Raw genomic sequence first — 27,704 nt, 5'->3', positions numbered from 1 at the left:
CCCTTAATAAGTTATCATCTATTTACTATGTTCTCTGATGGTGTTTTTTTATGTGTGTGTGCATGCTCATGTGTTCAGACTTGAGAACAAGAGCAGCACGGCCAGACATGACAGCAAATTTGTGATTCAGCATATTTTAAGTCTATTTATTCCCCTGAGGCTAGGGAACTTGCTATTTATTCTGACAATGTGTTGTTTCTTTAATAAAAACTTGCATTAAAACAAAACATGCAATACTGAGGTCAAAAATAAATGTAGCAATTTCCATTTTCACTGTTATCGGTGGATAATGTAGTTAAAATAGGCGACCTAGAATTAATGATACATGACAGCCAGGGAATTATTTAGTAGCCACGTGCCCAGTTTCTTTTGAAACCTTTGCAATGGATTTGATAGTAAATCAAAACTAAAAGACAAATACAGTAATACACACAATGCTTTAAACCTTCAAACCAAAACTACATGGAAATCATGTTAAACTCTAATTCATCCTGTGTCGCCAGTCACACACAAAGCTTTAGCTGCCAAAGTATGACACACGTGTGCCCTACTTATCAAACAACAGTATTTCCCAGGCTTTTAAAGGCATCAGCTGATGTAGAACAGGCAAAGGAGAAAAATGGACAGACTTTATGCAAGCACTAAATTTGCCTGAAGCAGACCTCTTCTCTTTCAAACCTTACTACTAAGTAGTTTGTATGTTCTAAAAGGCTGCATTTTTGTCTTTCTGCTGAAAATGTCACAAACATTAATGTTAGAGGACTAACAAGCATAAAAGTTAAAAGAAACACAGCAGTAAATACATTAGTTCATCTAATACAATGGCATTGTGTTTGGGCTGTTTCCATTTGACTTAAAGGAATGAATCTCATTTATACACATAGCGGCAACTGTGCTTATCCCTTCCCCAGTCAAATGATATCCTCCCCCTCAAAAAAAAAGAAAAAAGAAAGAAAAAGAAAAAAAGAAGGGAAGTATCAATTACATAAAAGGCTCATCTCATTTCAATATTGTTTCACTATATGAACTCAAATTGAGCAGGTGGTAGCCTAATCTGTGGCTTGGAAGACAATTTAAGGCACAAATAAATAAATAATAAGCTTCATTACAGAGATGGATTTTGTTGCTTGGTGTCTGGGAGAGTATTCCTGTTCTCATAACACTATCTGTCAGCCTCAGTCTTTTATATATGTAAACAACATGATTGATATAAAGCCAGTCATATTTTGTAAAATGTATCTGTCACTTTTTTGTGGCCTGAGAAATTGAGATACAGTATTAAATGTTAACTCAGAACTACAAAGGTATGTAGATGTCTTGGGAAAAAGTCATTTTATAGAGAGGTCGTTGTTATTCCACTTGACATTTCAACTAATGACGAGTCAAGGAATCACTGCAGGGTATCAAGCATGACCCGCATTAGTAGATAAGTAATAAATCAGGTACACCATTACCACCCACACACAATGACGAGGAAAAAGCTGAATTACTGATCTCTAGAGGAGCAAATGGCTATATGAAAAGAAATGTCTGGTTCAAATGTAAAGCACCATGTTGTGATAAACCTAATCCATTTCACCTCTACTTATTGGCATATCACAGGGATTTGAAATCTCAAATCTCCCACGGGGTTTGGAGTTTCCCCGGGTCCCTGGTCTCCTATGGCAGCCAATCCCATCTCACTAATACTGTTGCACAACCCTCAATCATGGCTTTAAAACATGTTCTGCTCTGCCTGTCTGCCGAGCAGTTACGTAACAAATCTGATCTGTCCAGCAGAGAAAAAAACCACAACAGTCAACCACCATACCGCATGTTGTTTGGCACGTTTTGTTGGACACTTTTAAACTAGGGAATTAACTCAAAGATTAGGATAGATTACATGAGATGGTAACAGACCTCTGTTCAAATTCAAAGAATGCATTAAGGCTCTCCTTTATTTGACACCCATATTTAATATTTCTCCACATTTAAAACTCATGTTCTTTGTTGAGAAAATTAAAGAAAAAACACTGCATCAGTTCTGCTGTTTTCAATCTGAATAAAATGCTGCACTATAGTCACTCTTTCTGTTTCTCCATGCTTTCACCAGACAGAAACAATAAACATTAAGAACCAAAAAATGTGCAGCTTGCTGACTACCATCCAAAATAAGAAAAAAAGATTGTTGAAAGTACAAGAATAATGACATGAAGAAAACTAAAGTGAGAGACAAAACAAATGGTGCTACTGTGTACGTTTTTTTTAAAGAACCAATAGTCTGAAATAATTTGTTTGTACTGTAAGTCTTTCTCTAGAAAAACACACTGAGATGACAGTATAAGTGTTTTGTATCCAAGGACAATTTGTTTTGTAAAAATGTAGGTAATCAAATAACTGATCTTCTGACTGGAAGATGATCATGAAAAAGATCAACCCTTGACTTGAGAGCCAACTATGAAGCAAAAGAACTTACTCTGAACAGGTTTTAACCTGACTGGAGATAACAAAAGACCTTTATTGGTCATAAGTTACAATAAAATCCAAATACTTTAAAGACAACATTATTTTATGTTTTGCTCCCTGTTTTCCGATAAAGTATATTTTCCTCAGTGTGTAAAAGGCCTTTCGTCTACACCAGAGGTAGTCTTTCTTTCAGAAAACACTGCTCCTAAAAAAATTTGGTTTTTGTTGTCTTGAGATAAATGACTTCATTTGACCATGATATGAACTCTTAATGTGCATTAGCCAGTCATTACTTTCACAATAATTTCAACTACAATTTTCTCCAAACTGCTTGTATCAGAGTCATTTTTATTGTTTACAATTTATGTATTTGTATCAGCTGCACTTCAGCATAAAGTACAATACCAAGTGAATGTGTTTATTAAGTACAAGGAGTGTATACTGCAATATAAATGTGGGGATTTTTGTTTTCTAAAAGCTGTTAAATGATGTGTATATGAATAAAATGTATCTTTCTTCTTTACACTGCAGTGTTCTTCTGCATGATAGCCTGTCAGTAGCATAACTGATTACTGAAAACTGGCAATTTTATAAAAGTAATTCAAATAATTAAACTGTAAAAAAGGGAACTAATAGAAGAGTAAAATAAAAGAAAACTGTGAAATGGAAAAGTTAGATTGAGTGCACTTACCGCTGCTGTATGGGGCATGGGGTTAAATCCACATAGATTGCAGACAGTGTTCTTGCATTCGGTACAAGTGTTGTAATTAGGAGAGTCCTTTGAGCCCACATTGAGTTCCACCTTACAAAGTGGACAGGTGGGTGGACCTGTCTTAGAAGCAACCTTGATCTCGTCTTTGGATTTCAAAGTTTCTGGTGGAGCTTTTTCTGCTTTTTCTTGGGCTGATGGAGCAGGCTTGTGCTGTTGAGGTGTCTCTGATTTCTGTGCAGCAGGGCTTTTGGTATCCTTTGAAGGGGTTATTTTAGGAGAAACTGGAGGTGTAGCTTTGGGAGAGACAGGAGCTGTAGTGGACATCTTCCTTGGAGTAGGAGGTGTAGCTTTGGGAGAGACAGGAGCCGTAGTGGACATCTTCCTTGGAGTAGGAGGTGTAGTTTTAGGTTCCTCCTGAACAGCTGAGGTTATCAATGTAGATGCAGAACTGAGAATAGATGAACCAAAACCAAACATCTTTCCAGTGACTGATTCAGAAGATTTTGCTGCTGTAGCTTGTGTTTTAGGACCACCAAAGCCAAAGAAACCTCCAGAATCCTGTTTAGGTGGCTGAACTGGGGTAGGAGATTTGGCAGGTTGAGTTACTTTTGAGGGCTGTGAAGGTAGCTTACCAGCTTCTTTTGTTGTAAATCCTGGTTTTACTGCTGGCATTGTACTTCGAGAAACCTGCACTTGTTGTTGTTTTTCAGCTGTTTTCTGCTGATCTGACACTGTTGTTGCTTGTCCCTGTTCAGTAGCTGAAACCACTTGTGCCTTTTGCACAGAATCTCTCTGAGATGTTACCATCTTGTCAGGTGCAGAAGAAACTGGGACCTTAGCTTTCGGGGTTTCTTTTTCGTTTAGAGTTGCTTGGGCGTCCTCTTTATGGATGTCCTTGTCTTGTGTAGGCTTTTCTTTTTGCTCAGAAGGAAGCTGGGAGGCTTTGCTTTGTGAGGGCTGTTGTTTTACAGCAGGAAGTCCTGTGGACTCAGGTGCTCCAAGGGCTCTCTGCATCTGGCAGTTTAGACAAAGCCATTCCTTTACCTAAAAGTGCAATAAAATTAAACATTAGGGAGGAAAAACTTTAAGACAGGGTTTTACCAGACAAATGAAACAATCAATATAATGCATAACATAATATAAATAAGTGTTTTTTTGCCATTGGCAGTCTGTGAGTGTAGAGAGAAAATAATCTGAATGTCACATGTATTCATACACAAAAATAATCTATTTAAACGCCACTTCCTAAAAATATTTGTTGCCACTTTTAAAAAGTTAATTATTTATAATTGTTATCAAAGTATAATTACTTTTAGAATTAAAAAAAATGACAAAATTATCAAGTTTTAGCAAGACAATCAAATACAACTAATATACAAGCAGATTTGTTTAATTCTCATTTAAAGGAATCGCTGAAAAAAAATAAAGCAAATTAAAGCAAAAGTAACTCTTAAATACCTCTGATATAGTTGGCATTGCATCAAAACCACACTGAACACAGACTGTAGTCTTGCATCCAGTGCAAGTCTTGTAGTTGGGAGGATCTGTGGATCCCATGGTGAGTTTGATCTTACAGAGTGGACAGACTGACTGATCTGCTTTTGAAGCATCTTTGGTGTCTGCTGGTGGCTTTGGGAGCTCTGATGGGGATTTGCTCACTTTTGACTGTTCAGCTGAATGAATCTTATCCTGCTTTGTTTTTTCTGGTTTCTTTTCTTCAGCTTTCTGCACAAGAGGTGGTTTGGTGTCCTTCGCAGGTACTGTTTTTGGAGAAGCCGGTGGTGTAGACTTAGGAGTGACTTTGTCTGTAGTGGACATCTTACGTGGAGTTGGTGGCGTAGTCTTAGGTTCATCCTGCACAGCTGAAGATATCAAAGTGGATGCAGAGCTTAAGAAAGATGAACCAAAGCCAAACATCTTCCCTGTCACAGACTCTCCAGATTTTGCAGCAGTAGGTGGTGTTTTAGGTCGGCCAAAGCCAAAGAAACTCCCTGACTCTTGCTTTGGAGGCTGAACTTGTGGTGGAACAGATTTAGCTGGAGAGGTTCCAGTTTTTGGAGGCTGTTTTAGTGGTGGCTTTTCTTCTTTTTGGTCTTGTGAAGAAACAGACATTTCAGATGGAGTAATAGCTTTAGGAGACTTTTGTAATAATGGCTCTCCTGCTTTTGATTCTGAAGGAAGAGCAGGCTTAGAAGGAATTGGGCCCTTTTCAGTCTGTTTATGTGGTGCATCAGGTTGTCCTTTCGGCATTTCTGAGGGTGGCTTTTGTGAAGCTCCTGAAACATCTATCTTTGTGACAGTGGATGAAGCAGTTTTATCAGGTAATGAAGCAGCTGTAGGTTTAACTTCCATTGATGGCACACTGACAGCAGAGATTTCTGTTTCTTTGGTTTTAATAATGTTACCAAGTTCATTACTAGGTGTGACTGGCTTAGAAATGCCTTGCATTAAAGATACAGTTGGAGTTTCTTTCTTCTGTGTAGTGACAGAGACCTCTTTGCTTGGTGAAGGCTGTGGTTTTATCATAGGGAGGCCTGGTGGTTCAGAAGCTCCAAGTGCTCTCTGCATCTGACAGTTAAGACACAGCCACTCCTTCGCCTGAAAAGCAAACACAAAACAAGACTGTGTCATGAGTCATTTATATTTAACACTCAGTCTGTGTCTAAATGCATTTTGCAAACAGAAACAGGAAAATGTGATGCCCTACCAAAAGTTTAAAAATGCATTACAACAAAACAGATCTAACCACATTGCAACAATTTCACTTTTTTTTCTTTAATGGTGATATTAAGCTCACAGCAAAATTCCTGTGTAAAATATTTACCTAATTCAAGAATTTTAATATATAAAATAAAAATTAAAACATTTGGATTTCTGTTCTTCAGTTGAAGATGTTTCACCTTCCATCAGGGGATCTTTCTTAATTGAGAAATGTCTTCACCTATAGAATAGAAGTCCATTTTTCTTTCTTTCTTTCTTTTCTTTTTTTGGATTTGCCATGTCATGGATAACTGAGAATTTACACCTGTATATTTACCTTAGTTACATTAGGAATTGGACTAAATCCACACTTGTTGCAGACGATGCTTTTACAGTCAGTGCAGGTGTTGAAGTTGGGAGGATTTTCAGAGTCCACATTAAGCTCCAGCTTACAAAGTGGACAAGTAGATCCATCTGCTTTAAGTGCATCTTTGGGTGCTTCTGGTGTTGCTGACTCTTGTGGATCTTTATCAATTTTGCTCTCTTTTAACAGAAGAGCAGTATGCTCTGGAGGCTTGTGTGGTATAATTTCCGGTTGGGTGTTTTGCACCTCTTTGTGTTCAGCGTCCTTTAGGGAAGGCTTCCTTTGGGAAACTTGAGGACTGGACTTTGGAGAAATCTGTATCTCTGATGTCTTGTCTAAGGATTTCACAAGTTGATCTGCTGATTTTTCAATCCCTTCAACTTTGTCCTCTTTCTTTACAGAAGTCACTTTAGAAGGTTCAAAACTTAATGAAGCTTCCTTCTGAACTAAATTTTCACCATCTGTGGTCACAGGAGGAGCTTCAGCAGGCATTGATTTCAAGAGATTTGGAACAACAGGCTCTCTCGCTTTGTTTTGAGGTGGAGAGAAAATTGAAACATCCCCAGCAGGTGGTAAACTGGGCTTCTCTTCTTTTGTTGGGCCTGAAACACCAGCTGTTTGTAAAATATCCTCTTTCTTTTGTGCTGCACCATGTGTTGGACTGTCCCTCAGAGTTTTGCCTATTATTCCAGCTTTTTCTGTGGAAATTACATCTTTCTTTTGATTGGCAGTGACATCTTTTTGGGAACTAACAGGTGCGGACACTTTGCTAGGTGACGCCTGAGATTTCATAACTGGAGGCTGCCCTGATTCGGCAGCTGCAAGGGCTCTTTGCATCTGACAAGTCAGACACAACCACTCTTTCATCTGTTGAAAAAAAAACATTATAGCTTTTAAAGTTTGTTAAACACTGATTTTTTTTTTTCAGAAAAAAATTGAGTATAACAGAGCATATTAAAGTATGATGCTCCTGTATACAGTGTTTCAATTGGTAGTACAGTTAAACATCCGTTAATATACTTACACATTATACTTAGTATGTTAGATAAAAAGAACATTATAAATAAATACTTCTTAAATATCCTGAGTGAATCTCACTTACCTCAGACTGATTTGGCATAGGATTAAATCCACACTGGTTACAGACTGTGTTCTTGCACTGAGTACAGGTATTGTAGTTGGGTGGATCATTGGATCTCATGTTAAGTTTAGCCTTGCAAAGTGGACAGGAGAACTGGTCTAGTTTGACAGCAGATTGGGAGGCCTCTTTAGTCTTTGGAGGTTCTGGTGGAGCTTTGTCCACTTTGGCTTGTCTCACATCAGTTGTCTTGGTCTGATCAAGCTCTGGTTTCTTCTTTTCCTGGGCAGCAGGAGATTTGATCTCTCTTGCAGGGGATATTTTAGGAGAAACTGGTGGAGTGGTCTTGGGCTGATCCTGAACAGCTGAGGTAATCAAATTAGATGCAGTGCTGAAAATAGAGGAACCAAAGCCAAACATTTTTCCAGTTGCAGATTCTGCTGAACTGTCCACTTCAGGTTGAGTTTTACCACCACTTAATCCAAAGAAGCCTCCTGAATCTTTCTGTGATGCTGCAGTAGCATTACTTTGCTTGCGTTCAGTCGATCTTGTTTGGCCTGGTGATCTATCTGGACTTGATGTTTTCTGTGGCTCCTGTGTTTTTATCTGAGATGGAACTGGGCTGACCTGTTTCTGCACAACTGGCTTGTTAGCAGTCTCAGATATATCTGGCTGTGCTGTTGCAGACAGTTTCCTTTGAGGTGACTGTAGTGCAGATGGCTCTCTCTTTCCAGGCTCAGGTGTGCTAGTGACATCCATCCTCTGGGATTTTGTGGATGTCTGAGATTTGAGAGAAGCCACTTCTGGGGTCTCAGTCACTTGAAGGGCCCGTTGCATCTGGCAGGTAAGACACAACCACTCCTTAACCTAGGAAAAAAAAGGTTTGATCAAACAGTGTTAGGTAATGAATTGTGTATAAATACCATTTTGTGTTACAAATGCCAATTTTAACAGCTTGTGAAACATTAATTAACGTTTTTATTGTCTTACCACTGTTTCATTTGGCCTGGGGTTAAATCCACATTGGTTACACACAGTGTTCTTGCACTGAGTGCAGGTATTGTAGTTGGGTGGATCTTTGGAGCCCATGTTGAGTTTGATCTTACACAATGGACAGGTGGATTGGTCTGGTTTCTCTCTTGCTTGAGGACCAGCTTCTGGCTTTAAAGTTCCTGATGGTGTTTTGTCCACTTTAGCTTGTAATGATGGAGATGTCTTTGTCTGTAAGGATGGCTTCTGAAGATCATGCTTCTGGGAAGCAGGAGATTTAATTTCATCTGGTTTTGACTTTACAGATGGTTGACCCTCTGCTTGCTGAGGTTGATCTGATTTCTTTTCCTGTTCTACTTTCTGTACAATGGGAGATTTAGATTCCTTTGCAGGAGACATCTTGGGGGACGTCTTGGGAGAAACCGGTGGAGTTGTGTTCAGCTGATCCCGAACAGCTGAGGTTATCATAGAAGAGGCAGAGCTAAAGATGGAAGAACTAAATCCCAACATCTTCCCACTCACTGACTCTTGCTGTGCTGCAGGAGTAGCATTACTCAGTTTGCGTTCAGGTTGGCTTTGCTGATCTGGCAGCTTCTTTTGAACTGTTTTCAGTTTTTCTTCTGGTGTTTTTTGATCTGTGGTTTGTTTAAATGAAGCAGCATCAGCTTCAGATTCTTTTTTCTGGGGGGAGACTACTTTAGAGGTCTCCTTTGTTTTCTCCACTGAGTCTAAACTGTCCTTCCTTTGAGGCGCAGTGAGTTTGGAATCCTTCAGCTGAACAGGAGGAGATATGGGAACTTTATTGGGTGATGTTTGGGACTTTAAAGTGGGAGGTCCTGGAAGGTCAGAGGCTCCAATTGCTCGTTTCATCTGACAAGTAAGACAAAGCCACTCTTTTACCTATGACACAACAGACAACAAGGTGTTTTAATTCAGGATTAGGATATAGAGAAATTAGAAAGAAATTGAGAAAAAACTCTTAAAACTACCCAGTAGGTATGTTGGTTATACATTCATAAAAATGAATGGCAAAAACTGTCATATAAATTATAAGTTTAAAAGATAGCTTTCTTTATCACATGAGATGTGTTTCTTTACTTACCTCTCCAATGGGCATGGGGATAAACCCACATTGGTTACAAACAGTGATCTTGCACTCAGTGCATAAGTTGTAGTTAGGAGGCTGCTTTGAGCCAATGTTCATCTCAACCTTACACAGTGGACAGGTGGTCTGGCCTACATCTGTGCCAGTTTGAGAGACTTTTGGTGGCTGTGGTGAAGCGTTGCCATCTTTGCTTGGATGAGACTCATCAGATTTCTTCTCCAGCTCTGGTTTCTGATGAAGAATTTTTTTCTCCCTTGCTGGTGATATTTTAGGAGAAACTGCAGGTGAACATTTTGGAGAAATTTTGGACACAGCAGACATCTTGGGAGAGACCTGTGCTGGTGCAGACATCTTACGAGAGCCCGGTGGTGTAATCTGTGAATCTTCCTGAACAGCAGCTGATATCAAAGTGGATGCTGAGCTGAAAATGGAGGAACCAAATCCAAACATCTTTCCACTCAGGGACTCGGTTGTCTTGGAAACATCTGGTTCTGTTTTAGGACCACTAGGTGATTTTTCTGGCTTCCCGCGTTCAAGCAGATTTGCCTGGTCAGCCATTTTCTGTGTTTTTTGACTAACAGTTGGGACAGACTTCATTTCCCCTTCTGGTTCTTTAGTAGATTTAGTTTCAGATGTCACTGCTGAACTCTGTGTCTTCTGAGGAGAACCTGGTGTGGGACTCCCCTTCTTTTGTAATGAAACAGGTACTGGGGCTTCTGTTTTTGTTTCAGATTTAAACAATTCTTTCTTCTGGTTTTCCTCTTGGGTGGGAGCAATTATTTTCTGACGTATAGCAGATGGAGAAGTTTGGTTAGCTCCACTTTGTGACTTCATGGGAGGCCCTGTGAGTTCAGTTGCACCAAGAGCTCTTTGCATCTGACAATTTAGGCATAGCCATTCTTTAGCCTAAAAGATAAAAATAAAAAGTAGAATACACATTATTCACAACACATTTATCTAAATATTGTAGTGAATGGACGTGCAACAGAAATCTAAACTGAGCTCACAATTTATATCTATTTGTATAGGTGGTCAAATGAACCTTTTTTTTTTATAAATCAGTATTTTACTGTTACTTTCACTACGGAAGTCATGCAGTTGATTTGGGTTTTTAATTTGTTTTTCATAAGAATTATTTAAAGGCATAAACACTGAACTGCAGAGACATTTCTGTGGATCATACTATGTTTAAAGAAAACAGCAAATGACAGAATGTTTTTGTAATTACCTCTGACACATTTGGCTTTGGATTAAATCCACACTGGTTACAGACAGTGTTCTTGCATTCTGTACATTTGTTGTAGTTGGGAGGATCCTTGGACTCAAAGTTGAGTGCTGTCTTGCAGAGCATACAGGATGATTGACCCGCCTTTGGAACATCTGGAGCCACTGGACCCTTCAGAGGCTCTCGTGGCCCTTTTTCTACTTTAGGTTGCAGCAATGGAGAGGTCTTGGGTTGTTGAATCTGCTGTGGTTTCTTTTCTTGCTCATGTTTCTGTACAGGGGATAATTTGGTTCCCTTTGCAACTGGCATTTTGGGAGAAACTGGTGGTGTTGTTTTTGAATCATCTTGTACAGCTGAAGTTATTATAGTAGATGCAGTACTGAAAATGGAAGAACCAAAACCAAACATTTTTCCACCAAGTGATTCAGCAGCTTTTGCACTATCAGGCTGAGGTTTTGTCTTCTCTGGTCCGATTTGACTTGTGTGGTCTAATGGTTTCTGGGGGCCTGTCTTCTGGCCTTGCTGTGGAGTTTTCTGACCAGCATCTGAACTGGTATCTTTCTGACTTTTGGACCCTTTATCAACTTCAGCCTTTGCTGTCTGCTCAGCTGATTTTTTGGGTTTCTGTTGGGGAGAGCCTAATGGTAAGAGCTCCTTAGATTTTTCAGTTATTGAAATATCTTTCTGTTGAGAGGGAGCTTCCTTCTTTAGGGCACTGGCAGCTTTATTTGGTGAGGTCTGTAGTTTCATCTTGGGAGTTCCTGGAGGCTCAGATGCTCCCAGTGCTCTCTGCACCTGACAGTTGAGACATAACCACTCCTTCACCTGCAACAGATCAAACATTAACCAGATAAAATTCAGATCAGCATTGTTATAGTTCAGAAGAATTTGTGCTATTTAAAAAAGTACAATCATTGATCATGTATTTTTATTTTTTATTTTTTTGCAATCTATTTAACTATAATTATTTTTATCTTACCTCCTGAACATTTGGCGTAGGATTAAATCCACATTGATTACAAACAGTGCTTTTGCACTCGGTGCAGGTGTTGTAGTTGGGGGTATCTTTAGAGCCCACATTGAGTTGCACTTTACAGAGGGGGCAAGTTGATTCACCTGTCTTGGAAACAACAGGTGAAGCTGAAGTTTTATTTGGCGGTTCTGATGAAGGTTTATCTGTTTTTGGCGCTGCTGTTGTTGGACCCATGGCTTGCTTTGGCTCCTGCGGTTTCTTCTCTAGTTCTTGTTTCTTAACAGTGGGAGATTTAGAGTCCTTTGCAGGTGACATTTTGGGCGAAACTGGAGGTGTAATTTTGGACTCATCTTGAACAGCTGAAGTAATTAAATTGGAAGCAGAGCTTAAGATGGAGGTACCAAATCCAAACATTTTCCCAGTCATCAACTCTCCAGGTTTTGCAGCAACAGCTTGACTTTTAGAACCACCAAAACCAAAAAAGCCTCCAGTTTCTTGGGTTGTGGCAATTCCCTGTTTTTGTGCAGTTTCAACTGTCTGCTTTGTTTGTTTCTGAGGGCCTGGCTTCTGGCCCTCCTTAGATGTTTCCTGACCAGCAGCTGGGGTCACCTTTTTACAACTGTCTAGACCTTCCGCCTTGGCAGGTTGTGTTGGTGGTGTTGATACATCTTTATGAAGAAAGCCTGGCACAGATGTTTTTTGAGGTGCAGATTGTACTGCAGTTGCTTCTTTAAATGAACTAGCTGAGGATGTGTCTTTCTGTGGTTCACTTCCCCCAGCAGCTCGTTTCACCTGGCAGTTGAGACAAAGCCACTCTTTTCCCTTTAAAAGAAAACACATAACTCAGCTATAAATTAACTCTTTTAGAATAAAATGCTCAAACATAAACATGGCAAGGAATACACCAGCCGGCAAAGTAAAATTTTACCACGTTTGATAGAAAATCAGAAAACATGTTGATTTAGTTAATTTTAGCTTTCTAATTAATTTATAACAAATGGGAGTACAAAGTATTAGAATTTGCTCCAGCCTGTTTTAAAACTTATAAAGCGAAACTAATAAAAATAAATGGTAATAATTCTGCAGTTTAGTTGACACATACACACATCCTGTGAACTGCATTTAAAATAGTGCAAAGGCCTTGTGCATTTTTATTCCAATCCTGATCTGGTATTGTTCTAGCAATTTTTAAAGTGGAACAACAAGATCAAATAGCCTTGGACTGTCCTTGGCAAGGTAGATACTAACTGTGCATTGAATTACAGAGTCAAGTGTCAAGTTCTTTGTGCTTCAGGTAGCGTTGAAGCTGCCATGTCTGTTTACTCTGCACGTGGTATTACCTACAATACTAGTAAGTGTGCGTATGTGGGTGTGTGCACATGTGGGTGTAAGTTTGCAAATTATGTGGTTTAGCTTGAAACAAAAAAGGTAAATATTTTTAATCAAAGATGATCAGCAGTAATTGATACAGTGTGGGCAGTTCTCTAAAAGCAGCGTGTTTTTGTTTTTTTCGGTAATTGATGAAAAACATTTCTTTAGGAAGGTAATTAGCCTCATTGCAAAAAGAAATAAAATATTCCAAAAACATTTGATTTCATAACAGTCTTGCAACTGAGTAACTGGCACTTTTAGGTATTTGGAAGAATAACAACTCAAAACAATAAATTTCTTCAAATCCAGAAACAACGGAAGTTTGTCCTTGAAACTGTAAAATTGTTCATACATCATTTGATACAAGTGCTCGTTTCAAATGTTTTACATTTTAAAAAATATTTTTATATCTTGTGTCATCATTCAGAATTTCTACAACTCACTAATTCAGTGAATACTAATTCTTACCTCTTTAACATTTGGCATTGGGTTAAATCCACACTGATTACAAACTATGCTTTTGCATTCAGTGCAAGAGCTGTAGTTGGGAGGATCCTTTGAGTCCATGTTGAGCCCCATTTTACAGATTGGACAAGTAGATCGGCCTTTGTTAGGAGCATTGCGGGAGGTTAAAACTGCCTTTGGAGACTCTACTGAGGACCTTTCCAATTTACCCTGGCCTGCTGATTGAGCTTTTTCCTCCTGAGAAGGTTGCTGCTTATTTTCTTGCTCCACCCTTTGGACAGTAGCTGCTTTAGTGTCCTTTGCAGGTTGCATTTTCGGAGAAACCGGTGGTGTGGTTTTGGGTTCATCCTGAACAGCTGACGCTATCAAAGTAGATGCAGAGCTAAAAATGGAGGAACCAAAACCAAACATCTTTCCAGTCACAGACTCATCTGCCTTTGTCGGTTCCTTTTTACCACCACCAAAGCCAAATATCCCTCCTGAAGCCTGCTGGGGAGCAGAGGTGGCACTGCTTTGCATCTGTCCAGTTTGACTGCTCAGTTGCGGTTTTTGAGGTCCCGGTTTTCTTTGAGTCTCAGGTGTCATTTTCTTAGAAGATGCTGGACTGACATGTATTAGATTTTCTGGTCCTTTTTCAGCTTCACCCTTCGCTGGCACTTTTATTGATTTAGACTGCATGTTTTGCGGTAAACCTGGTGCTGACATTTCTTTTCTAATTGGTTCAGCAGGAGATGGTGTCTGGGTTTGTGAAGCAGAAATTTTGCTCGGTGAAGACTTTTTTGTGGGAGGTCCTGGTGGCTCAATAGATCCTTGAGCTCTCTGTATTTGGCAGGTAAGACAAAGCCACTCACGGCCCTACATGAAAAAGACAGGCACATAATGCACAAAATTAATAGAAAGAAGAAAAACACCACTTTCAAAATTAATTAAGAGTCTTTAACAATAACCCTGAAAACTCATAACACTGAATATATGTGAAAGCAAGTGATTCACCAAGGACAAAAAACTAAAATAGCAACACAGCAGAGACTGATTTATTCCTTTTTTCATGAGATATTACGGGAGTCTTAGAAATGTTGAAAAATGCATTGTGGCTATGGTAATTGCTTAAATCAAACATTTTTGTTGTGAAGTATCATGTTAAGAGAACATCCATCAGTTTAAATTGCACAGAATCATTTTAACATATAAAATAAATAAAAAGCCAGTACTTACATCAGAGTCTGGAGGGCTGAAGCCACATAAGCTGCACACCTCAGCTTTACAATGAGTACAGGTTTTATAATTAGGTGGTTCCTTGGCATGGATATTGAGTTCAGCCGTGTTACAGACTGGACAAAGAGTTTTAGAAACTGCTTTGGGCTGAGATCTGGCTCTGGTTGCTCCCGGTGATGGAGACCCTGCTGGAGTCAGGTCAGGTGTGCCTGGTCCCTTAATGCCTTGTTGTTTATCAGAAGACTGACTCTGAGGTGTGGCTCTGATCCCTTTCTGCTGTTGTCCCACCTTAGTTGGGTCCTGTTTTTGCTGTCCAATTTTTGGTGACTGCTGTTGTTGCTTTTCTGATTCTGACCCAACCTTTGTGGGCCCTTGTACCCCAGTTTTTGCAGGTTCTTGCTGTTGTGCACCAGTCTTAGCAGGACCTTGTTGCACTTTTGTCTTTGGTGGTGCCTGTTGTCTGTCTGGTGGCACTTTGGGAGATTCTGGTTGTGCTCCACTCTTAGACACTTGCTGAGCTCCATGTTTCAGTGAAACCTGCTGTGGTGGGCCCATGGGTTGTGTTTTGGGGTTTTCCACCACTCTGCTTGAAGTAGCTTGTTGCCCTGAAGGCATGTTTGCAGGTCCTGTCTGTTTATTCCCCTGCAGCTGTGGTGAACCTTGTTTAGGATGAGGCTGAGACTTTTGCATAGAGGGCCCTTGGCCTGATTTTGTGGGACCCTGCTCTTGATGAGTGTCCTTTCCATGAACTGCTCCAGTCTGTTGTTCTCCAGATGGCTTCCTCCCTTGCTGGGGAGATGATTTTTTATCCCCTTCTCCATCATCTCCAAATAGACCAAACTTGTTTACAGCAGAAGACACAGCATTCAGAGGGTTGGCCCCACTAAGAAATTTGGAGGAGAACATTTTGTCTTTCTCCTCTGCCTCGTTGTCGTCGTCCTCCTCCTCACTGGAGCTGAAGTCTACAGGACTGTCAGAGTCAGAACAGGAGCTGTCCCCTCTTTGTCCTGGCTCTCCTGTAGAGGCCTGGGCTGGAGCAGCGCCTGAAGAGAGGGCATCTGCAGCCTTCCTGCTGTTGCTGCCACTGCTGCTGCTGCTGCTGCTGCTGCTTCCTGGGCTGTCCTCAGGCTCAGCATCCACATCGGACTTCCTAATTGCATGACAGACAAAGGTAAGTCAAGTTTAAGATGACAAAGAACAAAGCAGGGAACAGAATGACAAAAAATTGTAAAAATCATATACACAACAGAATCAAAACCACGTTGATTAACGAAACAAAACAAAAGCAATGTACAATGTTTGATGAATGCAGGGACACTGGATGTGGAGGAAATATATAGACACATATTTACTTATTAAATGCTGTGGGCTTTTTACCCTCAAGTAATCACTCATAACTCAAGGCCATCAGTGTGTTACATAATGTGTGGCAAAGGCTTCCTTTAAGAGAAGCACATCCTTATCTAAATGAATCAGTTTTGCAATAGATGGATTGGACTTTATATCCAACGTAAATGAGAGTTGTGGTACAATAACTAATGAAATGTGCATTTGTCATGGCTGGGACTATTTTAAGTCACAAGAAAAAGCCAGATACACAATAATGATTAATTTCTCCACTTTGATTCTATCTGCTCCTAGTGTTGCTTTCAGTACCACGGACAGTGACTAAGCCGCTCTGATGATCACGGATAGAAGAGAAATGTTCTCCTTCCAGCAATGCAATAAAGACTAATGTACAACAACGAGGAGGATGCCTCTCTCAATAAACCTGGCGTCTAAAAAATAAATAATTAAATAAAAAAAAAAACATTTCAAATGTCAGTGCATAGATTTCACAACTCCAGTCCAGAATAACAACAATAATTCTACGTTCATTACCTTCAGTGGCGTCAATTGTCTAAAGACTGTGGAATGTCATGCAGGACATGTTTTACAGCAGTGAGACAAGTAAATACAGGGAATCTAGCGCTCTCTGTGGAGAAACTGCAGGAACATCCGGGTAGGGGCCCACCAAATAATGCACACGCGGAACACTTTATAATACTCTACTCATAACAAATAAACAGTTAAAAATACTAAAAAAGCAACATGAAGGCGGTTGCAGATCGGTGTTTGAACAAACTACCTCTCCAAATGTTAGCTGTTCTCACTCCGCACTGCCCACATGCAGCAAGGCTATAGGCGGATCTCGTGCATCCACGGCAGTTTATGTTTGTAGAAAAAACAGCAAGCGTAAAGCCAGGTCCATTCTACATTAGATATTAGTCCGCAGAGGAAAGGAGGTGATGACAGATCCAAGTGGAGTGTGGGGGGGACGAGAAGGGGGGAAACACGTTATCGCAGTCGTGTGCCCTTGACAAAGCACCTGTTCGAATACTAAAAAAGTCAACGTCTCGATATATTCTTCTTTTGTTTAAAGCAGGTCTGAAACAACAACGAAACCAAGCGAAAAGCTCCTGTCATCGTTTGCAATTTCACGACACACCATCTGCTCCCCGCGCCGTGTCCCCCCCGCTCATTCCCTCCCATCCTGCAGCCGAGCATCCTTCACCCTCCACGGTCACAATGTCAAACACTAAAGCGCGGTTTCCCCGCGGAAACCCGAGGATTCTGTACCTTCACCAGAAGCTGATCTGAATTTCCATCCTCCTCCTCGGAGCTCGTCGGATATCCCCCCCAGCTCCGTGCCAGTCTACCGCCGACGGATGGAGGGCACAGGGCAGCAGATTGAGAGCTATCAGAGCCCACTCCGCCTCCCGCTCTAGTGCGCAGGCGCCGCATCTGACAGGTGATCACAATATATATCACGCACGGAAATTGAAATTAAAAGGGACAAGCGATTTATTTCCCCCGGAGTCACGTGTGATCGGCGGCGAAGATGTCCCCCTGCGTGCATGTTACTGCGCATTTCCTCGGTGGCCGTGGATATGTTTGAAATGTCCCTGTGGTCATGAGTAGTGTGCTGTATAGCCCACTTACTAAGGGATAAGGCCAAGCCATAAGAGCAACATCAGAGATATTCAAGTCATTTTAATTTTCCTCTATAGAACATAATGTCAGCTTCCTGCACTTGTTTGTATGTAATCATTTTAAATTTTTATATAATCTTATAATAGGCCTATGTCATTGTCTGTAGTCAATTGACTGCAGTTCTGTTTTCCATCTGTGTCTAGTTTTTAGTCAGATGTAGGATTTTCACTATGTGTGCAGCTGAATGCCAGCCAGAAAGAACAGCAGCCACATGTTCCCACTATGAGAACATTTCACTGTCCTATGTGCTGAAATAGGAACATGTGTTTCTACACTGATAGATTTTTCTCTGTCTCCCTTATCTAAAAAGGATACTTTGGACATTTTGAAGTTGGGTTTGGTGTAAAGGTTATGAACACTTAATATCTTACCTGTTGTAAGTAGGTCTTTGAACTGCCTCAGTTAGGAGAAATAGTCTGACAGCCACTCCAAGCTACTTCCACACCAACGTGGATTGTTTCATAGCAGGTTCAGGTTGACACTGTTTTGCTATAGACTTGTGTTTTTTTTTAGAAGTGCAAACAGTGACAACAGAAGATAACTATAGCATGTTTGGTGCTGCCTGGAACACTTCAGGCTGCATGAATATCATGTAATAGGAAACTGATGACAGAGTAAGGGTTTAAAAAGTAGTATTTATGTAACAATCAAATATATATATATATATATATATATATAAGAGTGAAGTTGTTTTATTGTTACTGCAATCCACTTTGATATTGGAACTGCTAGAACTAGTCATTAGCTTGACAGTTCAGTCAGAAATAAACTCTGTTCCTCCATACTGAGGCAATTCAAATAGCTGTTTACAGAAGGTATAATATGAATTGGTCATGACATTTGCACATCACCCCACCTTAGAAGATATGTAATATTCCTTATACATCCCTTCTGGTTTTTCAGGAAGACATAGGACAAAACTACGAAGAAACAAAAATTTTGACTAAATATCTTCTTTTTGTGTGTAAGTTGAGCTAACTTAAAATCTTCTTATAATAGTTATTGTAATTGTATCTCACAGTTTTGAAAATCAGTTAATAAATTAGTTGTCAATAACTTAGTCTGACCAATAAATTGATCACAAGCAACGTAATTCTTGGACCAAATGCATTCCTTCAGTAGTCTGTCTGTTTTACCCCAGCACTGATTTTCTTATGAACTCAAATTAAAAGTAGGACACTTAGTGGCATTTTGATACTCAACAAACACCCACAGGCACAAAGCTTTAGGCTGTGTAACCTCATTTTCTCTTCTTCTTTTGGCTCTTAGTGTGTCGTTTTTCCCACAAGAGTACAGAGCAGATGTGACATGAATTGGAAACAGTAATAATTTTATAATGTGTACTAATAATAATGCTGTACTTATTTTGAATTTTAAAGAAACTTTCTGGCTTTTTTAGTTCTCCAAGTTAAAATCATTTGTATTGCTTGATCAGAATCTTAATAGAACTCAGTTTAAAATATTTAAAGGCTCATATCATGTAATTTATCACTTTGGGTTGTAGTTGTTTGTTTGTTTGTTTTGTTGCTGTTGTTTTTATTTATTTATTACCTGATTTACAATACAGTGTATTATAACATTTTAGCTAGAATAAAAATCCACACAAAAAGGCAAATAAACCTAACTCTTTATACAATCCTTCTACAAAAAAGAGAATTCATGAACAATCATATTAGTGTTGCCAGGTTTTGATAGTTACTTGCCTCCACACCAAGACGCAAATTTACACTGAGCACAAAACCAAGTTAATGTGTGGAAAGAGTGAGTGAGATGTGTGGGAATAATAGAGAGCAAGTGTTGTGTGGGTGTGTGGGTGTGTTACGTCATCTGTGATGCGTGAGCAGCAGAATCGCCACGGTGCTTTCTCTCTTTGGAAAGTGCCAGATTTGGCTTCACTGCATACACGCACACACACACACACATAAACAAACACACAGGAAACATTCATCAGTGCAATCTCCATCTGGGGATATAGGTTGTAACTTTGCTTTGGGCTCTTACATGGTCCGGATATCCACCAAGTAGCCTAATCTTTGATTACCTGTCTCTGCCTCATCCTCATAATCTGCTACTTTTTCATTTGAGTCGTCTTGAGATTTTTTTGTTTGTTTGTTTGTTTGTGAGTGGTGTATCAGAACAAAGCTCCTAGTCTATTTGTATATATTACTGTATGTCTTTACATGTCACTGTTATGCTCAATTCTGGTAAGAGACAATGCCAACATTATACACTGACAAAAAGTTCAGTGAAGCAGTGAAGCAATTTGAAAATTTGTTCCTTCAAAGGCCTTTTTGATGTACACTAAATTTTGTTAAAATAGATATTTTTAACATGACTGACACAATCAGAGATTATGCACATTTTAGGAGATGATATTTAATGATATTGTCTTCAAATTTGGATCCTTTTCTGTAGGGTAATTTATTGGATGTAAAAACTAAAGTCTAAAATAGAATAAGAGGTTGATATTAATTTAGAAAATGTTTGTGATGTCACATTAAAACCTAACTATCGTTTCTATTTTTTAACATGTAAAGATTATTTAGTGTATTAATAGTCATAAGTAGCTACCATGTAATAATTGATACAGATTAATCATGACTACTTTGGAACATTTTGGACCTCAATTTAGTGAAAGTTATATTAACCCCAGCTTATTCTGCCCAGTGTAAAATTGAAGCAGATCTGCATGGAGAGGATTCTGTCCAGATCAAAGTTTGAGGGCTTGATACTCACAGGGAGAGAGACATGGTAGACAGATGATGAGCCATGCAAACACAGTCACCCAGTAGGTGAATCTGGAGTGCAGCTAACCCCAAAGTCTTTTGGCTTAAGGGGGCTTAAACTCAGAGGTTTTAGTAGTGCAAATCAAGCTACCCCACTTTCCTAACACAAATCCATTCTATTGCATCACAGTTAACATGCATTAATTTGGGTTAGGGTTAGGGACTCAGAAGTGAGAAATACAGGGAGGGCAATGTGGCAGCAGTATCTTGTTGAAAGACAATTTGATATTAAAATCTAGAAATCAAACCTAGATTTTTAGATTAACTATCTTCCAAACTACACCTGATTTCTGTTAATAGAAAAACTTTACTCTTAAACTTAATTTTTATTTTCCAAAACGTAATAGAGACATGAGGATATGCCCCATAAGGGAGCTCACCACATGCTTCGGCATCTCTGTTTTCTGCAGTACTGCATTTTTGCTCATTCAAGCATACATGATTTGAAAGACACACTAAAACAACACTTTTTCTTCTCTTTTTCTTCAGGGTGAAGTGAGCTTCACCCTGGCACTCACAATACTTTTTTCTGCTTCTCTTTCTATTTCTTTACTCAATTTTCTTGTAAGTAAATGTATAAACAAATCTCAAAAAGAGTACTTATCTTACTCTGAACTTAATTAAGCTGACACACAGGAGCATCAGTGTTTCTAAACAGGTTTTAACTCCCACAGCTGTAATTCCCATTGATCAAACTGCAACTTTCACAGGAACAATCAGTTACAATTACGCTTTTCTCTACCAATTAGCCAAGGAACTAAATAAAAAAACACACCTTTGACGTTGACCCTTAAGGAAGGCAAAGCAGTTTTTCCCCGGCATGGTTTTCTCTGGAGGAGAGCCGGAGCTCTGTGGAGCAGTAACCTGCATGGAGGTGTTTGTTCGTGTCCTCTCCAGGTTTTAGTGCTCGTTTTTTTGCAGAGCCACCAGGTAATCTATACAGTAACCCGATCAGACACGCTTTGTCAGTGTCATTAAATTTACATATGTACCACAAGAAGGGAAAATATGGATTTGCAGTACTCTAGATAGAACCAAAGAAAAGATGGAATGCAGAAATATGACAACAGCATTTTGTCTGTGGAAAAATTGTGTTAAAGTAATTTGTTTGTTGTTTATTTTCTTTTGAAAAATCTGATTATTTGCAGATGGATTCCAGCTAAAATCCTTTATAATGTGTGCCACACAATATTAATGCTCCTTACATGTAACAAACTGCTTTCTTCATTGTATAAGAATGTGCTTGATATGCAGGGAGAGCTTCTGCACCGAGCCTTTGCAGTCCTTTGTGCATCACATTGGAAAATGTGATCCCCTCCCTCACTCACATAGCACCAAAGAGTCTCTGAAGCCACCCAGTCCTTTTTGCTGATGAGTGACCGCCACTATGTCACATACTAAAAATACTCTTAAAGAAACAGCGTTGACAACAGCCTTATCAGCTGCTCTTGCAGTTCTTATCTCTCTCTCTCTCTCTCTCTCTCTCTCTCTCTCTCTCTCTCTCTCTCTCTCTCTCTCTCTCTCTCTCTCTCTCTCACTTACCACTCCCTCCCCCACTGGCATGTCATGGGAGAATTCGGAGGATAATGCAGTTCACGCCCCCAAATCCTACAAATCTCTGAGCCGGATATTGCTGTAGATCAAAGTAAGAGTGACAAAAAAAAGCAAAAAGCAAAGGATTGGAGGGAATGAAAATGAGATGGTGTGATGCATAAACACATCTGGTCCAGATGGAAGTGTGCCAAAGAGATACATATAATAAAGATGATGTAAACACGTAAAAGGCAGTTGTAGGGACACAAACGGAACTCATTTCAAAGGTTTACAGTGCACATCTATATCGGAGTTAACACTAATGTAAGCCTGTAATAGAGCTGGCAAATGTTTTAAATGGGAACTCCTTGCTTGCCATCTTTCCTGCTCCAGATATATTTTACTCTCAATGGTCATTTCTAACGAGGAAGGTGCATTTAACCTACTCTGTATACATTTGCAGTAATTATCTGTTTGTGTAATTGCAAAGCAGAAAACTATGCAAAATTATTGTTTTGCTATGGCAACCATACCAGAGCAATAAAAATGGAATGTTTTAAAATGTTTGTTTCTTTTACCCTACAGCTGAACAAGCCTAGTTTTAATGTTGCTAAATTAACATCAAAACCTTTGAGGTTTAATGTCTAGACTGCAGGCTGTATATAATTGAAGAGGTGTAAAAGAAGACAGGGGATTAGACTACCAGCAGGCGTGTACAGTGTCAGAAGTAACATTTGTTCAGAATACATCCAAGTACTGTACCCATAAGGCCCACATTTAAACACACACATCTATACTTCACATCTATACCTTAAGGCATCTACTTTCTGAATGTTTCGAATGTCAGGTTGCCTCGTTTTTTTTTTTAACATAAGATCTTTCTTAATATAAATTACTGTAAAGTTTTTTTTGTTGTTCTTACAGTAGAAAATTGAGGTCCTTTAAATATGGGGTCCTACAATAATCAGGAAGCTGTAATTCTTCCTTTTGGATGATTCTCTTACTATTCCTCTCTTGCTACTTAAAAGCTATTTGTGAAATAGAGAAGATGACCTTGCATGTGTGTGTGCCCCAAGATAGTGTGTTTTAAGACAGGGGCGATAGAGAGTGACAGGCATCTCTTTCTTGTGTTCACTGTATGCTCCAATATCATGCCCACTGGCACCTGCCTGGTGTAAATATTGAACAACAGGAGCATTGTTTCATCTGGTCGGTCTCTGGTCTCTCTGAGTGTGTGTACTCCTGTGCATCATCGTATCTGTGAGTGTTCGCATGCGGGAATGAATGTGCACACTGTACTCAACCTGCTCCGGGAGAGGATCCATTCTCTCATCAAATATTCACCAGCAACCACAGGCTCCCAGCTGGCTCCTGCTGTACTGCACACACACTGCTGCATTACTGGTTACTGATGTATTCAGTTAAAAAAATTTCCTCCTAAAATTTTGGATAAGTCTGTTTATTTGAGCCATTGTTCACCTTTACTCAGTTCTTGCCAAGTATATGTGCACAAGGAGTGAAAAATCTTCTTAACAACATCTACCACGCTCATGTAAGAACATTTTTCATGTAAATTTCTGTTTGATGTTACAATATCTACAAAAAAAAAATGATAACCAACATTATGAATGCGTCTGGGTGAGTTTAAAGTCATTACAAAGTTAGATTGCGGTTTGAACTTTTTTTTTTGTTATTGGTATTATTTAGTGATGTATAACATGATTTGGGACAAATCTAATTTCACTTACAAAGTATTAGTGCCGACAAGACAATTTAAATGTCTCTGGAAGTGTTATGAAGGATGAGCAATCTGCTTAAGCTTTTTAATTAAATCACTCACATAAATCCTTACTTTCTGTGGATAAATCTGTCTTCAGCTGCAACATCTGTTGATGCCGCACAACCTTCAGCAGTATCTCTCAGTTTTCAGTCAGCAGCACATGCCTAATGCAGTGCTGGGTAAAAAATATTTTATTATCTTCTTGCTGCAGTGGAGAAAAGCAGCAGGTTTCATCTTCATCAATACATCACAGTTAGCTCTGTTTGATTTTCAATAACCGAGACATTTGTCATTTGCATGAAGTTTACTTTTTAAAAGCAAATTATCACATCCTCTTTGTGTAATCCATTCTGATTTAATAATGTCCTTGGTTTGTTTTATGAGGACAAAACTCTTTTGTGAGGACATACACTGATATACCACATTTCTTATTTTGTTAGCCAAACATTAGGCGCAGTCCGGTTTATTCTTGCAACACACTTTTGTATAAAGGAAGACAAATGGTGAAAAAAAAAAGGTCTTTTAATATTCATTGGATCGGATATTGAACACTCGACTCAGTCCAGCAGATCTGGCCAGCCTGGTGTTTGCAATAGAATAAGAATATATTTGTATCTGTACAAATCCTTTGGGATCTCCAGTGAAGGATTCGTAAAGAATTTCTTGCTTCAACACCCCATGTCTGAGAGCAGAGCTTCCAAGTTTTTATCTCATGTAAAACTACAGCATCATATCTGCTTTGATGTACAATATCTTTTTAGATTCTCTTTTTTTCTCAACATGTAGAACCAGAACACTATGTTTGAATGTGTATGCTGGTTGTTAACAAACCTGGCCAGCTGTTGGGGCCTTACGGAGAGCAAAGGTCAGAGTGATGTAACAAGAAAGACTCTGGGATAAAGGAAGGGATTAGAGGTACGAACATCCCCCACAGGGACATGAATGTAGTGATTACACCCAACTTAATAGCACTGCATTTACTGTGTCACACTTGTGCACACACACATTAATGACCTGGGTATTACTGTCACTGAACATAACGAACATAAATGCATCTAAAAGACATTAGCATTATTGATGCATTTTTCACACATTCTAATAAAATATGCACACAGACATACTTGAATTTAGTACTATCATTACCAGATCGTGTTCCCAGATAACAATTTAGTTTAAAGTTGATGAGACTCAGGAGAAGCAAAGCTTTAGGGTTATTAGGCACAAATTTCTTTATCACACACCTTACTGGGTACATGTTTCTTCTGTTCTCTGTGTCCTTTGCCTCTCCTTTTCCTTCTCACTGCTTCATTCACTTCACACCTTCTCCCTCTCACTGACTCACTCTCCCTTTTCTGTTTTCCCTTGGCTCTCAGTAGTAGGAAAAAGCCAGATGATCTACAACTCCCATCTTTCTCACTCCCTCGCCTGTCCTCTCTAAGTCTTTTGTATCTTGTGAGGTATTGGAGCTATAGAAACATCACAGGAGAATGGGTGGTAGGCATCTTTACAAACACTGGGGTTCTTTTGGGGGCTTGTGGAGATACATGTAACCTGGTGAATAGTGTTAAATAAATTGGCTGATTTTTCATTATCTTGTTACATGTGATTTTGTAAACCATGTCACGAAACACAGATCATGGACAGCAGATGAATAAACAGACAGGAGCATCAGGGTTCAGTTCAACATCTCCTGATGCAGATTACCTAACAATAATGGCTGCCAAGGGAAAACACTACACCCCTGTGACAGCTGTGTCAGAGAGATAACACACTGTACATGTTGACCCGCTGCTGTTTGAATGCACTGTTTGAATGTTGTTTCAGGACTTACTTTGTATATTTGTATATTTTGTTTTGTATCAAATCCATTTTTTTCCAACGATATTCTTTTTATAAACATGATTTCACAACCTTGAAATCTCTTTTTATTTGATTTGGAAATGTGGGCTTGCGCCTGCATTTATAAATGTGAAAAGAATTGTAACAATTATCATCTACTTGTCAACCGTTTAACATTTAGAGGTAGAAAATATAGCCTTACCCTATCTGAGAGCAGAAGCAAATATTAATATAGTAATAATAGTGATATGATGGCCATAGATTCATGCAAATGCAACAGCACAAATTTTATGAAAGGAATAAAAAATTTCAACATGTTCTATGATGAAAACACAAGAAAAAATATGGCTTAAAACATAGGTTACAACCCTCTTACTTTGTTTTCACCAAGTAGCTATGATCATGACTAGTAATCAATTGTTTTACCATAAAATTACAATTGTGTTAATTTGGTGTTATTTTTTATATTGTTTATTTTCTGTTCCATGTTGTTTATGTAACTTTTACCTTACAGATTTAATATTAACTGAACTAAAGTGCTTGGTGGCTTCATCAGTTTATGTATTGTATATGTATTATTATTACTATTGTTGTTGTTGTTAATGTTATTATGTGGTCTTTAAAAGTTTAATAGTAGAAATCATTGGCTTATTATTTTCATTATTTTATAAATAAACATTGAATATTAAAAATTCAGAGACAGTTGAATAACTGTTAATATACAAATTTTAATGACAACACTGTTAGAGGAATGGTACATTGGTCAGCTATACATTCAGTAGTTTTTAGTATTATGTTATGGATTATCAGAACATGCTGTCAGCTGGTAAGTACAGATATCCTGAAGCATTAGCTTTTGGAGTGCTGAACTTTAGTTCCCTTAAAAATGCCATTAATTAAATTGAAAACTTCAAACGTTTTAGCTAAAATCTATACATGCATAAACATTACTTCAATGACAGCACATAAAGTATTACAGAATTATAGATCATTTATTTTTTGTTCATTTTCTGCTACTCCAAAACCTTTCCTTCCCTCCGTGACATTTTCATTAATAGCAAAGTGTTCTGGAGCACTGAGTTCTGATGAAAATAGCACTGGGAAAAGGTGATAATTGAAAAAAAGAGTAAGCCTTACCTTTAAAGTTTCAGAAAGCCTTTACAATTCTTACACTTATTACAACGACCTTTTTGACATCTTTTTGTAGCTCAATTAAAAAGTTTAAACATTTCACCGCCTTACAACAGCTTCTTGAACCACAAAACACATTTGTCTCTAAAGTTGTCTATGTGGTTTTTTTTTTGTCAGGTCAAAAGAGCTATTCAGACAAAACTTTGCCATATTGAATTCTAAGGGGGGAGCAAAGGCACCTTTGAGCTTATCTGAAAGAGTCTTATACTGTACGTAACAATATGATTAATGAGTCACTACAGGGACTGCTGGCTATGCTGGTCCAGGCATCAGGCTAACAGTGTTTAAACTTAACAGAGAGAGAAGAGGGAGCTTTGATGAGGAAGGTGGTTGAACTGGTTCAGAGCCTGTTGCTATGGTAGCCATGTGGAATAAATCAGCAGCATGAATTCCATTCACAGATGCCTTGAGCTCCCCACCGACTCAGGTGGACCTACACAGAATATGAATGAGAACAGTGTCCTGTTGAGCAGAGAAAGGCAAAAAAAAGAATGACCCAAACTAAGTGTTACTAATTGGTTTACATACATTTTTTTCTTTTGGTTTAGGTCCCTCAAACCATCATTTCACTTGATCCGCACAGACACTTTCTCCCATTCAGGGTTGAATGCTTGAAGCCTTTCCCTGCTGTTATTAAGAGAATGACAGGCAGTCCATCAAAGGGCCAATGCTGAGACAAACCAGACCAAACCAACCATGCAGGGACACACTCACAAACATGGTCTGTATGAAATCACCAGTTATCCGAGCGTTAATATTTTATAATAGTAGTACAAAGCCAGAAAAAAAGGGTGAGAAAACTGAAACTTCCCACATTTAAACATTGACCACACTACTAATGATCTGTTCATCTTATAAGTGTTTAGAGAAAAAATGTTTATACAATAAGCACACGATCA

The 27,704-nt window shown here is 39.0% G+C and overlaps 1 protein-coding gene across 8 annotated transcripts in view; it reads right to left on the bottom strand.

The window, feature by feature from the left end:
- Positions 1 to 17,377, bottom strand: part of pclob (piccolo presynaptic cytomatrix protein b) — a 61,335-nt gene extending 43,958 nt beyond the window's left edge. For 7 of the 8 annotated variants that reach the window (XM_017405717.3, XM_017405720.3, XM_017405718.3 and 4 more), the window contains exons 1-11: positions 17,263 to 17,376; positions 14,644 to 15,793; positions 13,432 to 14,283; positions 11,599 to 12,414; positions 10,623 to 11,444; positions 9,392 to 10,300; positions 8,290 to 9,189; positions 7,324 to 8,166; positions 6,195 to 7,088; positions 4,616 to 5,755; positions 3,137 to 4,201 (exon numbers count right to left, since the gene is read on the bottom strand). In XM_017405717.3, the coding sequence (XP_017261206.1) occupies positions 3,137 to 4,201; positions 4,616 to 5,755; positions 6,195 to 7,088; positions 7,324 to 8,166; positions 8,290 to 9,189; positions 9,392 to 10,300; positions 10,623 to 11,444; positions 11,599 to 12,414; positions 13,432 to 14,283; positions 14,644 to 15,549 (9,147 nt within the window). In that variant the 5' untranslated portion in view covers positions 15,550 to 15,793; positions 17,263 to 17,376. Of the gene's footprint in view, positions 1 to 3,136; positions 4,202 to 4,615; positions 5,756 to 6,194; positions 7,089 to 7,323; positions 8,167 to 8,289; positions 9,190 to 9,391; positions 10,301 to 10,622; positions 11,445 to 11,598; positions 12,415 to 13,431; positions 14,284 to 14,643; positions 15,794 to 17,262 lie in introns of all 8 variants that reach the window. The other variant, XM_017405724.2, reaches the window with a different exon arrangement.
- Between the last annotated feature and the right edge of the window lie 10,327 nt (positions 17,378 to 27,704).

The sequence above is a fragment of the Kryptolebias marmoratus genome, linkage group LG11 (genome assembly GCF_001649575.2).
Source record: "Kryptolebias marmoratus isolate JLee-2015 linkage group LG11, ASM164957v2, whole genome shotgun sequence".
NCBI classification, from domain to species: Eukaryota; Metazoa; Chordata; class Actinopteri; order Cyprinodontiformes; family Rivulidae; genus Kryptolebias; species Kryptolebias marmoratus.
The sequence above is the reverse complement of the archived record's forward strand: the minus strand, read 5'-3'. Positions and strand labels throughout refer to the sequence as shown.